At 45.8% G+C, this 16,936-nt stretch overlaps 1 protein-coding gene across 3 annotated transcripts in view; it reads left to right on the top strand.

The window, feature by feature from the left end:
* The window catches only part of chd1 (chromodomain helicase DNA binding protein 1), a 38,760-nt gene that overhangs the window by 16,432 nt on the left and 5,392 nt on the right, over window positions 1-16,936 (top strand). For all 3 annotated transcript variants that reach the window (XM_037265778.1, XM_037265777.1, XM_037265776.1), the window contains exons 16-27: window positions 1,010-1,162; window positions 1,276-1,347; window positions 1,455-1,604; window positions 5,287-5,435; window positions 5,550-5,646; window positions 5,777-5,872; window positions 5,985-6,161; window positions 6,233-6,396; window positions 6,479-6,520; window positions 13,410-13,543; window positions 13,658-13,796; window positions 13,918-14,068. In XM_037265778.1, the coding sequence (XP_037121673.1) occupies window positions 1,010-1,162; window positions 1,276-1,347; window positions 1,455-1,604; window positions 5,287-5,435; window positions 5,550-5,646; window positions 5,777-5,872; window positions 5,985-6,161; window positions 6,233-6,396; window positions 6,479-6,520; window positions 13,410-13,543; window positions 13,658-13,796; window positions 13,918-14,068 (1,524 nt within the window). The remainder of the gene's footprint in view (window positions 1-1,009; window positions 1,163-1,275; window positions 1,348-1,454; window positions 1,605-5,286; window positions 5,436-5,549; window positions 5,647-5,776; window positions 5,873-5,984; window positions 6,162-6,232; window positions 6,397-6,478; window positions 6,521-13,409; window positions 13,544-13,657; window positions 13,797-13,917; window positions 14,069-16,936) is intronic.

Genomic DNA, 16,936 nt, shown 5'->3' with positions numbered 1-16,936 from the left:
CCTCATCTTCTCTATACAAATTAAACAGTTGGGCAAGTTCACCATTAAACATCCCAAATTCCCTCTCGTCATTGTCTTGTCGTTGTCACGTTGCTCCTCTGCAATGATCCTGGCTTTCCAGAAAGCTCTAATTGTGCCTCGTAAGCGTGTCTCTTTGTCTGCCATTTTAGAGGGTCCTAATGCTATTTATTTATTAATGGCGGCAGAGATACGTACTCTACGTGTTACGTGAAGTGCTCTGATTGGTTTACCGCCCCGATCTACGTAAAACGTAGTGTCCTCTGATTGGTTCATCGTGTGCCTGTATATGTGGCGGAAGCCACACAAAACAACCTTACAGATTTGCACAAACGATAGTATTTATTCACCAATGGCGGCGGAGGTGGAGATCTACGTAAAACATAATGTCCTCTGATTGGTTCATCGGGTCTTCATATTTCGCCTGTATATTACGGAAGCCACACAAAACAACCTTACAGATTTTGAATTTGGTCCACACAAAAGGCTCACCTTATCGATTTTTGAGAAAATGAAAGACTTTTAAATGCGCCTTATGGTGAGGGAAATATGGTAATTTAGTATAATATGCATGGCATTACAGACAGGTGGAGGGCATTTCAAGAAACATGATTAAACTTTCAGTACTTCAACTTCATACAAGTCCTAACACTAAGATATAGCAGTTTACAATCATTGTTTATCTAATGTGTCCAAAATCTAAAAAATAAATCAAATCAAATACATCACAACAGAGATGTTGATCACTTGTAGACAAAATCCATCCTCCTTTAACAGCTAGCTATTGTCAAAGCTAACTTGTTGCCACTGTGGAAGTGGCAAATAAATCCGTTACTGGGTTGAATACAAATCAGTCAGCTCCAACAATCCTGTAAATAAGGCGCTTCTTTTTTAAGGGACAAAATTTGAAAGTAAAAAAAAAGTTGTATTTAAACTTTATAGTAATTGCAAAAATGAGAGACAATAGATGTTTTTCATCCTTTCTTTTCAGCAACTTATCCGCAGCAGTGGGAAGCTGGTTTTATTGGACAAATTGCTGCTTCGTTTGAAAGAACGAGGCCACAGAGTTCTTATCTTCTCCCAAATGGTTCGGATGCTGGATATCCTTGCTGATTACCTAAGGAGCCGACAGTTCCTCTTTCAGGTGTCATTTTAGCTCAGTGACCATTAAAAGTGTTGCACACACATTGATTAGTATGTACTTCTCTACTTTTTATTTTTCATCAATTGGATTTTTCTCTTTGTTGATCCATTTAGCGATTAGATGGGTCTATCAAAGGCGAAATGAGAAAGCAGGCATTGGATCATTTTAATGCAGATGGTTCAGAGGTAACTTTTTTCATACAAATATGGCATTTTGCGTAATTGATCATCTGCGTAAATATGGTTATCTGATGTATGAACATTTATCCCACCCCCCGTACACGTATCCCCAGGATTTCTGTTTCCTGTTATCCACTCGCGCTGGTGGGCTTGGAATCAATCTGGCTTCAGCTGACACAGTCGTCATCTTTGACTCAGACTGGAACCCCCAAAATGATCTTCAAGCCCAGGCCAGAGCCCACAGGATTGGACAAAAGAGACAAGTAAGCAAAAATGTATATAACGGCTGTGTGATTAATCAGTTATACTCAATCAATATGATTTTTGCTCAGGCCCTTTCTTCTCTAAGAAATAAATTCTGCTGCAATGGCACATCACTTTTTTCCTGTGCTACTAGTTAAATGCAATAGTGTTACTCAGCATCTCCCCAAAGCTCACACTTTCACTTTAAGTGACTTACCATTAAAAAATATTCTGTTCTTGTAGATCCATCTTCTCCTGCAATATCTTAGCCTCGAATGCATGGATTAAAAGAACATTTGCAAAATATTCCACATTATAGGGTGAGGTAATCTACACCCAGTCATCTGGGGTAGAGACATCACTTGTTCCTTTTCTTCTCCAAATCAGCGCTTTCAAGATGGAACTAAAATATATAGTATGGTTCATTGTACACTCCGTAGAAGACAGTATTTTTGCCCGGATCTAAAAAACCAACACACACTTTCGCACACACACACACACACACACACACACACACACGCACACGTCGTGTTTCTTTAGATAAACAAAACAGCTTTGAAAAGAGACCCAACGGAGGCAACAAAAAAAAGTTCTCCAGCCTTATGGCAGGGAGCGCTAGTGATCCCGGGATGCTTAATGCGCCCACCTGTAGAATAAGTTATCTCCAGTTCAAATTTACAGTGAACAACTGAGGAGCAGTCGTCCATTTATTTCGTTTTACATTCGTTTTTTTGTTGTTTTTACATATCGCTTTACAATGGAGGATTACATATGCAAACTCAAACAATTTTCAACTATGGATCTTCGGTCGAAGCAGGTCATCAGTAAAGGAAGACCAACTCTGGAGTTAAAAGATTTGATTCGGACAACGGGACTTCGGAGCATGTCTTTTCAAACGGAGTGGTACACACGATCGAAAACAAGTTTTTGATTCCATGTGCTTCATTGAGTGTTTTTATGTGTGAAGACTGCTAATATGGGATTTTAATTAAAGTAGTTCAAATTAAATAATGAATAAGCTACTCTAGAGCAGCGTTCCCCAACCTTTTTTGTGACGCGGTTATGTGTCGGACAAATTTTAAGGGGGGGGGGAACGTCAGTGCCTCCCCAGTTATGAACATCACCGCACGTCACTGCAAACCCTCATTATGGTGGACAAAAGAAATGCGTACGATGCTGCTTTAAGTTAAAGCCAGTTGATTTGGTGCTTAACGAAGGAAATACAGCCGCTACATCTACTGTAGAAGTTTCCTCCGGCCACTCGAGGGCACTGGGCTGTTGTTGATGACATCTTGATGGCATCACCTTTTTCAGTATTTTTTTCTCGGTCGTGTCTTTTCCGGAGCTTTATGTGTAGCTCGTATCGCATTGCCAACTTTACCCTTGTAAGTGGTCCCATTTTATTTATTATTAGTTGTGTGTTGCTCGCGTTCCCTGCACATTAAGTTTATTATGGTCGTCGCTGAGGCTTATACATGTTTGTATGTTTGCAGAGCTCCTTCATATCGGTCAAAAAACATTATGTTGATACCGTATTTTCACGTTTATTAGGCGCGGGTTAACGTCTTAGATTTTCTTCAAAATGTGCGGCGCGGCCTATCATGCGGTGGTCCCGATGTGTGTTGTTGTTGCAAGGCGGACGTATTAAAAAGCGACATGAGAACGTTATAGGGAGAATTGTGGGCGTGGATTTGCAGTACGCCCCGCCCTGTGTGTGTGTCGTTGTTGTTGTTGTAAGGCGGACGTAATAGAGAACGGCATGAGAAATTGAAGGGGGAAGTGTGGGCGTGGATTGTATATAAAAGAACGGGTACATGCGTCATGCAAAACATCATTATGACAACAGTGAAAATGGCAAAGAGACACGCGTATCAACCACAGTTCAAACTGAAGGCCATCAGCTACGCGGAAGAGCATGGAAATCGAGCAGCCGCGAGAGAATTTGAAATCAACGAATCGATGGTTCGCAAGTGGAGGAAGCTGGAAAACGAGCTCCGACAGGTCAAGAAGACGCAGCTGAGTTTCCGCGGACGTAAGGCGAGGTGGCCCGAGTTAGAGGAAAGTCTCGAACAGTGGATCATCGAGCAAAGAACGAGTGGGAGAAGCGTTTCGACGGTCACCATTCAACGAAAAGCAGCAACGCTAGCAGAACAAATGAAAATTGAACATTTTCAAGGAGGTCCGTCTTGGTGCGCTCGTTTCATGAAACGGTGCCATTTTTCCATCTGGACCAGGACGACGTTGGCGCAGCAACTTCCAGCGGATTATAATGAAAAGCTGGCTATCTTCCGCTCCTACTGCAGCAAACGCATCGCCGTCAAACACATCCAGCCCAGCCACATCACAAACATGGACGAGGTGCCGCTCACTTTCGACATTCACTAAGAGTGGAAGGCAGCGCCGGGCGAGTTACGCCACAATTTGCGAATGGATTGTGGATGCTTGGGCTAACATGTCTGCTGGCACTGTTGTGCGAGCTTTCGTAAAAGCCGGCATCATAGCCGAGGAGCCACACGACACGGAAAGTGACAGTGAATAAAGTGAACCTGGCATGTCATTTGGAGATTTCAATGCGGGAACAGAGGATGACGACTTCGATGGGTTCAATTGATGACCATTACCGGTAATAAAAATGTGAATACCAAACTCCATTTTGCTCCCGCTTCATTTTTAAATACGCACACTTGTATGCTTGTGTGTGTTGTTGATAAATGTAAATGAGAACGTTTACGGGGCAAGTGTGGGCATGGATTTGCAGTGTGCGCTCGTGGATTGTGTATATATAAAACCCGCGCCCTATGAGCCGTTGCGCCCTATGTGTGTGTTAAACACAGTCATGGCACACAACTGAGACTGCGCCTTTTATTACAGTGCGTCTTTTGAACGTGAAAATACGGTATGCGTCCCGCAAGAGCCATCTCTTTCCTGACAATCCTCTGTGTATATTCTTTCACGAATGGTAATTAAACATTAAAACACCTGCGACTTATAGTCCGATGCGGTTTATTTGTTAACAAAACAAGATTTTCCCCTAATTTTAGCTGGTGCAGCTTATAATCAGGTGCGGCTTGTAGTCCAGAAATTTTGGTAACTGTTTTTTGTTGTATTTTTGATTAATGCTTCTAGCCAAATTTGTTTGCTGAAGCACCTTTCACCAATACAAATGTGGCTTTCAAATCTTCTGTTATTGACATATTTATTAGTCATACACTACAGTTTTCTAATGTCCTAGAATTCAAATTCTTGTCGCACAATTATTACATCACTCATCCGCTGCGCCGCAATTTATATTACGTTAGTCACGCTACGTTCCATGGCGCGCACGAGTTGAGCTGTCATCGGTCAAATTTATCGACTATTGATTAGTGATAATTGATCCACACTCACTCGTCAAGAAATGAGCAGATGTTACAGTACATTCCTGTTTTCAGTATGATTCATCACATACTGTAATTACAAAGATACAGTAGATAACCTGTGACATAGTTCGTATCAGCACAATATCACTACAACCTATGACTGAAGCCATGAACATGTTGAATGAATACCTCTCATATTTAATTAAAACTGAGCAAGTGGGTGTATGAGAAGAAAGTAAAGATTCTTTTTTGTAAGGTAAATGTAAACACTTGGAAGTTGCCCTGTGGCATTCACTATGATTGTCTACAGCAATCAATTTCTTATCATGTATTCTTCCCTTAGGTGAACATCTATCGATTGGTGACTAAGGGCTCAGTGGAAGAGGAAATAATAGAGAGAGCTAAGAAGAAGATGGTGCTGGATCACCTTGTCATTCAGAGAATGGACACAACAGGAAAAACTGTCCTTCACACTGGCACTGCTCCCTCGAGGCAAGTCATACATTGTGCTTTTCTTAGGAGAATATTCTGCCGTGTTAAGAAGAAGACTATCCTGCTATGTGACGCAAGACAATCTAAATCTTCATGTCATTTTATCATTTGCAGTTCAGCACCATTCAACAAAGAAGAGTTGTCTGCAATCCTGAAATTTGGTGCCGAGGAGCTTTTCAAAGAGCCAGAGGGCGAAGAGCAGGAGCCCCAGGTAAGAAACACGCACGCACACACACACGCGCACACACACGCGTGCGCGCGCACGCACACACTTTACAATCCCACTTATTCATAAAAGCGTAATTTTTTTAATGGACCGACTTGTTTGTCATGTTTTGAAGGAAATGGATATTGATGAAATTCTCAAAAGAGCTGAGACCAGAGAAAATGATCCCGGACCTTCCACAGTGGGTGAAGAACTGCTGTCTCAGTTTAAGGTGAAATATCAATAATTCATTTGTTACACTTACTTTTGGCCAATATTGGATCGGTAACTCTTCTAAGTTAATACGTATGTGCTAAGTTGACAAGGTTCTCTGGCCTGTCTAGGTTGCAAACTTCACCATGATGGAAGAAGAAGAAATAGACATGGACTCAGAGCGCAGCCAGCGGAGTTGGGATGACATCATCCCAGAGGAGCAGAGGAGGAGGATTGAGGAGGAAGCGAGACAGAAGGAGCTTGAGGAAATCTACATGCTGCCGCGTATGAGGAATTGTGCCAAACAGGTCATCAGGCAGTAAAACGTCAGTACACTGATTCAGTTTTGTGTATATTTATTATTTCTTTTGTTTAACAGATAAGCTTTAATGCTGGTGAGGGGAGAAGACTGGGCAGGAGCAGAAGATACTCAGGTTCCGACAGTGATTCCCACTCGGACCGAAAGAGGCCAAAGAAACGCGGTCGACCTCGGACCATTCCACGGGAAAATATCAAGGGCTTCACTGACGCTGAGATCCGGAGGTGACTGCCATAATGTTTTTACATTTTGATTTTAAAGCCAGTTTACATAAGTTATTTTACATTTATTTTAACTATTTATCAGGTTTGTCAAAAGTTACAAGAAATTTGGTGGACCACTGGAACGGTAAGTGTCCATCTCAATATTCTTAGTGTACCGTGTTTTCCGCACGATAAGGCGCATTTAGAAGCTTTCAATTTTCTCAAAAAACAATAAGTTGAGCCTTTTCCTTGGACCAAATTCCAAAATCTGTAAAGTTGTTTTGTGTGGCTTCCGTAATATACAGGCGTGATACGAAGACCCGATGAGCCAATCAAAAGACATTGTTTTACATAGATCAGGGCAAAAAACGGAGGACTGGACGTAACACGTAGAGGAGTACGTAACTCTGCCGCCATTGGTAAATAAATACTATCATTTGTGCAAATCTGTAAATTTGTTATGTGTGGCAGAAGCCACACAAAGATGTAATATACAGCCACCCGATGTACCAATCAGAGGACACTACGGTTTACGTAGATCGGGGCAGTAAACCAATCCGAGGACTGGACGTAACACATAGAGTACATACCTCTGCCGCCATTGGTAAATACTATCGTTTGTGCAAAGTACGTACCTCCGCCGCCATTGATTCAAGATTCAAGAATTTTTATTCGCCATGTTTGAGCGTGCCAAACAAGAAATTTGACTTCGGTACATCACAGCCTCTGTTCAACATTTAGGTCAGTGGTCCCCAACCTTTTTTGCGCCACGGATTACATGTCAGAAATATTTTCGCGGACCGACATTTATATAAATAAATAATACATTTATATAAATAAATAAATAATGCATTTATAATAAATATATAAATACGATGAAATAAAATGATACGACTGACATAAAAACAAGTACAAATGACAAAAATAAAACTCACCATTACGTTGAATTAGTGGGAGCACTGAGTTTGTTTCTCAGAAACGAGCCGGTCCCATCTAGACGTAATCGGAGCCAATGACACCCGAAGTGATTAAGGTTTGTCTTTTATTGCAGGATGCTTGGTCTCCATGTGTGAAGCAGTTTTGAATGCTTCATTGGCTGGTTAGTTAGCCTGTCGCCACATATTAGCTTTGCGGGCTCGACTGGGGAAACATGTCACGTGACCGGGACGAGTGTCTTGACCTGAATTAATTGATCGTCGATAACTTTTTTTTTTTTTTCTGTGCGGCTTGGCGGCCCGGTACCAAGTGGCCCGGTGGTTGGGGACCACTGATTTAGGTGACGTGTGAAAAATGACAAATATTCCCAAACATCCCCTGATCTTAAACTCCCAAGAGGGTGAGGAAAAACTCAAAACTCCAACTAGGGGAAATGAGAAACCTTGAGAAGAGACCACAGATGGGAGGATCCCTCTTCCAGGATGACCAGGCTGCAATGGATGCAGAGAGGACACATAGTACAAATAATGTAGACAATTCAAAAAAGGTGTGGACAGCAGGATGTAATTGCACAGCAATGACTCTGAGACTCTAAGAGTGGTGTGAGTTCATCAGAGCGACAGCCTGGGGGAAGAAGCTGTCTCTGTGTCTGCTGGTTTTAGCGTACAGAGCTCTATAACGCCGTCCGGAGGGGAGTAGTTCGAACAGACTGCAACCTGGGTGAGAAGGGTCTGTAGAGATGTTACTTGCACGTTTCCTGGTCCTGGACAGGTACAAGTCTTGGATAGATGGGAGGTTGATTCCAATTATCTTTTCTGCAGTCCTGATTGTCCGTTGCAGTTTGTGCTTGTCTTGTTTGGAGGCCGATCCAAACCAGACAGTGATGAAGGTGCAGATGACAGACTGGATGATGGCAGTATAGAAGGTCTTCAGCAGCTCCCGTGGCAGGTTGAACTTCTTGAGCTGTCTCAGGAAGTACAGCCTCTGCTGGGCCTTCTTCCGGACAGAGTCTATGTGGCTGGTCCGTTTCAGGTCTCGAGAGATTGTGGTTCCCAGGAACTTGAAGGTGTCTGTGGAGAAAATAGTATGATGGATAGTGAGAAGTGAAAGTGGTGAAGGGTCTCGCCTGAAGTCCACTGTCATCTCCACGGTCTTGAGTGGGTTCAGCTCCAGGTGGTTTTGGCTGCACCAGTGGACCAGCCGCTCCACCTCCTGTCTGTTCGCAGTCTCGTCACCGTCCCGGATCAGTCAGAGTGGTGTCGTCTGCATACTTCAGGAGCTTCACAGAAGAGTCGCCTGAGGAGCAATCGTTAGTGTAGAGAGAAGAGCAGTGGGGAGAGGACGCACCGCTGAGGGGCACCAGTATTGGTGGTCCGGGTATCGGATCTGATGGTCCCCAGCCTCACACGCTGTCTCCTGTTGGTCAGGAAGCTGGTGATCCACTGACAGGTGGAGGCAGGCACCGCGAGCTGGATGAGCTTCTGTTGGAGGATGTCAAAGTCAAAGTCTGCTTTATTGTCAATTTCTTCACATGTCAAGACACACAAAGCGAAATTACGTTCCCACTATCCCACGGTGACAAGACATAGTACACAATATACATACAAGTAAACAACACAAAAAGTAAAAACAAGAAGGCACAAACAATGAATAAATAAGAGTGATGAATAAATAATAAATAAACAAACAACAGAATAAATAAGAGGAGCAAAAATGGAGCAAGTGTGCATACAGCAGACAGTCAGAATATAGCGCAAAAATACAGGACGCTATGCAGAAGGGGGGAGAGAGTTCATGATCCTAACAGCCTGGAGTATGAAGCTGTTGGTGAGTCTGGTGGTGCAGGAGCGCAGGCTCCTGTACCTCTTCCCAGAGGGTAGAAGATCAAACAAAGAGTGAGCGGCTTACATCACTCACAATCGTGGTCGCCTTGCGGGTGAGATGGGAGGTGTAAATGTCCTTCAGGGAGGGGAGTGAAGCACCAATAATCTTACCAGCCGTGTTCACTATGCGCTGCAGGGCCCTCATGTTGTATTCAGTGCAGCTACCACGCCAAACAGCGATACAACTGGAGAGGACGCTCTCAATGGTGCCACGGTAGAATGTAGTCATGACGGCCGGAGGAGCACTCGCTCGCCTGAGTTTCCGCAGGAAGTACAGGCGGCGCTGAGCTTTCTTCGCCAGTGATGCGGTGTTGGTGGACCAGGAGAGGTCCTCACTGATGTGCACCCCCAGGAATCTGGTGCTGCTCACTCTCTCCACCACAGCACCGTCGATTGTCAGTGGCAGGTGTTGGGTGTGACCCTTCCGGAAGTCAACAACAATCTCCTTGGTCTTGTTGACGTTCAGCAGGAGGTTGTTGTCCCTGCACCACGTGGCCAGAAGGTCGACCTCCGACCTGTATCGAGTCTCGTCGCCCCCTGTGATGAGACCCACCAGAGTCGTGTCGTCGGCATATTTCAGCATGCGGTTGCTACTGTAAGTTGTAGTGCAGTCATGCGTCAGCAGGGTGAAGAGCAGCGGACTGAGCACGCAGCCTTGGGGGGCCCCCGTGCTCAGCGTGATGCTGGCGGAGATTTTGTCGCCAACACGCACCACCTGAGGCCTCTGACAGAGGAAGTCCAGTAGCCAGTTGCAGAGGTAGGTACTGAGGTCCAGCTTGTCGAGTTTGCAGATAAGTCGTTGTGGTACAATGGTGTTGAATGCAGAACTGAAGTCCACAAACAGCAATCTCACATACGAGTCCCTTTTCTCCAGGTGGGTGAGGGCTGAGTGGAGGGCAGAGCAGATGGCATCCTCAGATGACCGTTTGGCTCGGTACACAAACTGGAAGGGGTCTATGGTAGGGGGGAGAATGGATCTGATGTGCTCCATGACAAGCCGCTCAAAGCACTTCATGATGATGGGCGTCAGTGCCACGGGGCGGTAGTCATTGAAGCAGGACGGAGCAGGTTTCTTCGGCACAGGTACGATGGTGGCAGCCTTGAAACATGAAGAGACGATGGGCCTGCTGCAGGGAAATGTTAAAGATGTCCGTGAAGACACCCATCAGCTCCCCAGCGCAGTCCTTCAGCGCTCGACCTGGGATGTTGTCAGGGCCCACCGCCTTACGAGTGTTGATAGCGGCAAGCGCCCTCCTCACGCTATCGGCAGAGAGGCACAGGGGCTACTCGTGTGGAGGGGGAGGGGTCTTCAGCGGGCAAGTGCTGTTCTGAGCGTCGAAGCGAGCAAAGAAGCGGTTCAGATCGTTGAGCAGACGGATGTCGCCCTCACAGCTCTGCGGCGCGGGCTTGTAGTCCGTAATGGTCTGAATGCCCTGCCATAGGCTCCGTGCGTCCCTGCTGTCCTTGAAGTGGGCGGTAATCTTGCAAGAGAATGCCTTTTTCGCTTCCTTGATGCCCCGGGACAGGTCGGCCCTCGCTGTTCTCAAGCCAGCCTCATCCCCCGCTCTGAAGGCTTTGTCCCTGGCCCTCAGCAGCCTGAGGACAGCCCCTGTCAGCCATGGCTTCCAGTTAGCCCGAGTGACGATGAATTTTGTGTGGGTCACATCATCAATGCACTTCGTGATGTCAGGAGCGATGGTGTTGAACGCCGAGCTGAAGTCCACAAACAGGATCCTGGCGTACGTTCCTGGGGTGTCCAGGTGGTGCAGGATGTAGTGCAGTCCCATGTTGACCGCATCGTCCACTGACCTGTTTGCCCGGTAGGCAAACTGGAGGGGGTCAAGCAGGGGGCCCGTGACATCCTTCAGGTGGTTCAACACTAACCTCTCGAAAGATTTCATGACAGGGCGACAGGTCTATAGTCATTCAAACATGTGATGGCGGGCTTCTTGGCCACCGGTACGATGGTGGAGCTCTTGAACCACAAGGGCACCTCACACAGCTCCAGGGAACGGTTGAAGATCTGTGCAAAGGTGGGTGCCAGCTGTTCAGCACAGACTTTCAAGCAGGAAGGTGACACGCCATCTGGGCCCGGTGCCTTCCTGATCTTTTGCCTCCGGAACATCTGGCGCACTTCCTCCTCGCGGATCTGGAGTGCGGGCGTGGCCTCTGCAAGAGAGAGAGTAGGTGATAACGGTGATGGAGGTGTGGACAGAGCGGTTGTGGGGGGAGGTGTGGACAGAGCGGTTGTGGGGGGAGGTGAGTATGTTGATTGTGCTGCAGGAGGTCCTGTTGTGTGGGAGGACCAATCAAACCTGCACTAGAACCTGTTTAGCTGGTTTGCAAGCCTTGGGCTCTCCACAGGACGGAGGGTTCATTTCTTGAAGCCCGTGATGCTCTGCAGACCTTTCCACACTGTTGAGGGATCAGGATTGGCAGGCTTTCCCCATAACACCTCTTGGCTTTCCTGACCTCTCGGTTCAGTGTGTTTCTGGTCTGCTTAAACAGGTCCCGGTTGCCACTCCTGTAGGCCTCCTCCTTGACTTTGCGTAGCCTCCTGAGGTTTGGTGTAAACCAAGGTTTGTCGTTGTTGTGAAGGTCTTAGTCTGCACACACAGATCCTCACAAAAACTGATGTGACAGTGTCAGTGAGTTCATGCAGGTCTGAAGTTGCAGCTTCAAAAACTCCCCAATCGGTGCAGTCAAAGCAGGCTTGGAGGTCCTGCCTTGACTCCACTGTCCACTTCCTCACAGTCCTCACCACAGGCTTAGAAGTTTTTAATTTCTGCCTGTAGGCCGGGATCAGATGAACTAGACAGTGGTCCGAGAGTCCTAAAGCTGCACGAGCCACAGAGTGGTATGCATCCTTTATTACGGTGTAGCAGTGGTCCAGTGTCTGTGCCCCTCTGGTGGGACACATCTGCTGTCTGTATTTGGGGAGTTAGTGTGCGAGGTTCGCCCTGTTAAAATCACCCAGAACAATGATTGGTGAATTTGGTAGAAGTTTCTCCATGTCTGTCACCTGGTTAGCCAGCATTTGCGTGGCTTCACTCGCACGTGCGTGTGGTGGAATGTAAACAGCCGCCATGACGATTGAGGAGAACTCCAATGGTGAACAGAACGGCCGGCAGTTTTATTCAAAAGTGTTTCTAGTAGAGGTCTGCAAGACTCTTTCAACACCGTGACATCAGTACACCAACGTTCATTAATATAGAAACAGAGACCACCTCCCTTTGATATTCCGGTGAGCTCCGCGCTGCGGTCTGCACGCATTAGCCGAAACCCAGCTAGCTCCACGGCGTGGTGGGGGGTGCGTCCGTCAAGCCACGTTTCAACAAAGCACAGCGCAGCCGATCTGCTGAAGTCCGTGTTCCTTGAAGTGAGGAGCAGCGGTTCGTCCATCTTGTTCGCCAGGGAGTGGACATTCGCCAGATGAATTGATGGTAGGGCAGAACGGAACCCTCTCTGCCTCAGCTTTACGAGGGCTCCGGCGCGTTTGCCACGTTGTCTTCGAGGTGCTAGCTTGTATAGCACCGCCGTTCCGGCTAAAATCTCCGTCAAACAGTCTGGATCAAAGAGAACAGGAGGGAAAATACCAGGAGAAGACTGTCCGATGTTTAACAGCGCTTCTCTGGTAAAAGTGATCCGGGATGGACAGCAGAGGACACAGAAAACACAAAATAAGACAAAGTAACAGAGAGCGACTCACCGTGGCGGCCATCCGCGACGCCATCATGACGTCATATCCGTCATATATTCATCTCTTGATGAATAAATACTACAGTTTGTGCAAATCCTGTTGTTTTGTGTGGCTTCCGCCACAGAGACGTAATAAACAGGTGTAATATGTAAACAGGCGTAATACGTTGAACCGATGAACCAATCAGGGGACATTACGTTTTACGTAGATCGGGGCGGTAAACCAATCAGAGGACTTCACGTAACACCTAGAGTACGCACCTCAGCCGCCATTGATAAATAAATACTATCATTTGTGCAAAGAAAACAGCATTAGGACCCTCTAATCACCTTCTAAAATGGCATAAACCCTATGTGTGGATTAAATACAAAATAGACCCCGCAATTGAGTCTGCGCCTTTTAACCCGAAGCGCCTTATGGTGTGGAAAATACGGTAGATTTTTTTGGGTGTGGGGGGACACTAAATACAATCCTGACTTCCGAATGTTTTGTTTTGGAATTTCCAATTGACTCAGGTTGGATGCAATTGCTCGTGATGCCGAACTTGTGGACAAGTCTGAACATGACCTTAAACGCTTGGCAGAAACCGTTCACAACGGCTGTGTGAGAACGTTAAGAGAAAACCCCTGTGGACCAGAAAAAACTTCTGGTAATTAAACAAATCTTTGGGATTAACAAAACTCTTGCCTTTTAGCCATGTCAAATGTATTTGCTTGGGACTGTAATAATTTAAGATAATTGTCTCCACTTTTACTTAAACTAGGAGGCAGAAGAGGGAAGGTGAAAGGCCCCACATTCAGGATCTCTGGTGTTCAAGTCAATGCCAAGCTTGTCATTTCTCATGAGGAAGAGCTAGCTCCACTTCACAAGGCCATCCCTGCAGACCCGGAAGAGAGAAAAAAGTTTGCAAAAACAGTTTGATTTTAAATAATTGTTAAAGTTATCAAAAAATCTTAAATGCTAATACTCAGTTATGGTTTACTCTGCTTTTTCTGAGTTGCTGAATCTGACTATTGTTCATAGGTACATGATTCCATGCCACTCTAAGGCTGCGCATTTTGACCTTGATTGGGGGAAAGAAGATGACTCCAGTCTGCTAATAGGAATCTATGAATACGGTTATGGCAGTTGGGAGATGATCAAAATGGACCCGGATCTCAATCTCACACACAAAGTAAGTTCAAGCAATTATTTCCAACTTTTGTGATTTTCAGCGAATTGCACGAATTGTCCTCTTTTAATTTTTTGATATCACACAATACTGTAACAATGCTTCTCAAAGTTCGAAACTTGCTTCTCAAGTGATTGGCAAGGCTGCTCTGCAGAAAAAAAGTTTTAAGCCTTAGATTTCTATCATTTTAATTGTATATGAGACTTAATTTTTGTGTTTGATGTCTCTGAGTACTCACCGATATTTTCTAAATGTCACTTAACCAAGTAACCAATACCACTAGTACCATAATCTTCGGACTATAACTCGCGGTTTTTTTTCATAGTTTGGGTGGGGGGGCGACTTGGGGTTTTTTTTTCAAAGATTTTCACAAAAAAAAAAAGTGAAACCGCGATAAACGAACCGCGATGTAGCAAGGGATTACTGTAATTTGAATTTCAAGTGACGTCAGCGGCGCGGCGTGGCGCGGCGGTTGTTTACAAAAAGGACAAAGATTGATCACGGGATGACGAAGATGACGAAGGGCCCCACGTACTACCGGCATCATTAGCGGCTTTGTTTCTAAGTGACACGGAGGACGAAGAGTTTGAAGGATTTAAGAATTTGAAGTGACACAGAAGGTTTGAAAAACTATTATGGCTTTTACGCACGCCCGGTCCTACTCTACGGAGCTCTCTTTCACCTCCGTGGATTGAAGTCGGGGGCCGGCGCTCGGCCGGGTGGCTGTCCAGGGACAGTGGATGGGGCTCAGACATGGCTTTTACGCACGCCCGGTCCTACTCGACGGAGCTCTCTTTCACTTCCGTGGATTGAAGTCGGGGGCCGGCGCTCGGCCGGGTGGCTGTCCAGGGACGGTGGATGGGGCTCGGACAATGCTTTTACGCACGCCCGGTCCTACTCTACCGAGCTGTCTTTCACCTCCGTGGATGGAAGTCGAGGGCCAGCGCTCGGCCGGGTGGCTGTCCGGGGACGGTGGATGGGGCTCGGTCATTGCTTTTACGCACGCCCGGTCCTTTTCTATGGAGCTCTCTTCCACTTCCGTGGCTGAAAGTCCACGCCGCCACACGCCTGGAAGTTTGTTTTGTTAAATAAAGAGCCGTTTACCAAACCCACGTCTTTCCTTGAACTTTGTTAACGCTACAATATAGTTATATAGTAGATCTGTGGAATAACGACAAGGCTGACGTCAGGGCGCACGCGCGGCGTTGTTGACAAAGGACGAGGAATTTGATCGATGGATTTAATGATTTAGAGTGCACAGATGGTTTGATAACATTATTGCTTATATAATAGTTATTTGATATATAATTTATATATCGTTATATGGGCCTGTGGAATATTTTGAAGTGCAAGAGCCGTCAGCGGCGCGCACGCATTGTTGACAAAGGACGATTGATGGATTTAATGAATTGGAGTGACACAGATGGTTTTATTAACGTATTATTTATGTAATCGTTTTTTTAATAACTCTGAATTTTACGTCAGGGCCGTTCTCAGCTCTTCGTTTGTGTTTATGTCACGTTAGCATACCTATCGTTTAGCGGCCTGTTGTTGCTCGTTCATGACTGTTCTTGGTGTTGGATTTTGTCGAATAAATTGCCCCCCAAAATGCGACTTATACTCCGGAGCGACTTATATATGTTTTTTTTTCACTTTTTTGGGCATTTTATGGCTGATGCGACTTATACTCCGGAGCGACTTATAGTCCGAAAATTACGGTATATATCAAATAACTATTATATAAGCAATAATATTATCAAACCATCTGTGTCACTCCAAATCATTAAATCCATCGATCAAATTCCTCGTCCTTTGTCAACAACGCCGCGCGTGCGCCCCGACGTCAGCATCGTCGTTATTCCACAGATCTAGTATATAATTATATTGTAGCGTTAACAAAGTACAAGGAAAGACGTGGGTTTGGTAAACGGCTCTTTATTTAACAAAACAAACTTCCAGGCGTGTGGCGGCGTGGACTTCCAGCCACGGAGGTGGAAGAGAGATCCATAGAATAGGACCGGGCGTGCGTAAAAGCCATGACCGAGCCCCATCCACCGTCCCCGGACAGCCACCCGGCCGAGCGCCGGCCCCCGACTTCTATGCACGGAGGTGAAAGAGAGCTCCGTAGAGTAGGACCGGGCGTGCGTAAAAGCCATAATAGTTTTTCAAACCTTCTGTGTCACTCCAAATCCTTAAATCCTTCAAACTCTTCGTCCTCCGTGTCACTTAGAAACAAAGCCGCTAATGATGCCGGTAGTACGTGGGGCCCTTCGTCATCCCGTGATCAATCTTTGTCCTTTTTGTAAACAACCGCCGCGCCGCTCTGCTGACGTCACTTGAAATTCAAATTACAGTAATCCCTTGCTACATCGCAGTTCGTTTATCGCGGTTTCACTTTCTTTTTTCGAAAATTTTTGAAAAAATTCACATATAAGTCGCTCCTCATTATAAGTCGCCCCCCTACCCAAACTATGAAATAAACTGTGATTTATAGTCTGAAAATTACGGTAATTCTTTCGGGGTTCACGTTTAGTAGTTGTTAGTGGCAAGTTGAAATGACAGAACTTGGCTCTGAGCTGCGGTTTTCATCAAAATAAAGATTTCAAACGGTGCAATCACGTGATTGTCAAAGTTGGGTTTTTTTGTTCTGTTGTATCAGTGTTCTCACACAAACAGTCACCCTTCTCTTCCACAAAGGAGCGGTATGCAATTCGTGACACCAATCATCTCAGACCTGCTGCTCATGAGCTCGGGGCAATAACACGCGCTACGAGGAGTAGCAACACCGATAGAGAAATCACAAGAAGCCCATATTAATTGCTAAGATTATTTTGTGTTGCGAAACACCAGAAAAAAATGCTTCGGTGTCCA

This window comes from Syngnathus acus, chromosome 12 (assembly GCF_901709675.1).
Source record: "Syngnathus acus chromosome 12, fSynAcu1.2, whole genome shotgun sequence".
Classification (NCBI taxonomy): domain Eukaryota; kingdom Metazoa; phylum Chordata; class Actinopteri; order Syngnathiformes; family Syngnathidae; genus Syngnathus; species Syngnathus acus.
Note: the sequence above shows the minus strand (reverse complement) of the source record. Positions and strands in the feature narration are given on the sequence as shown.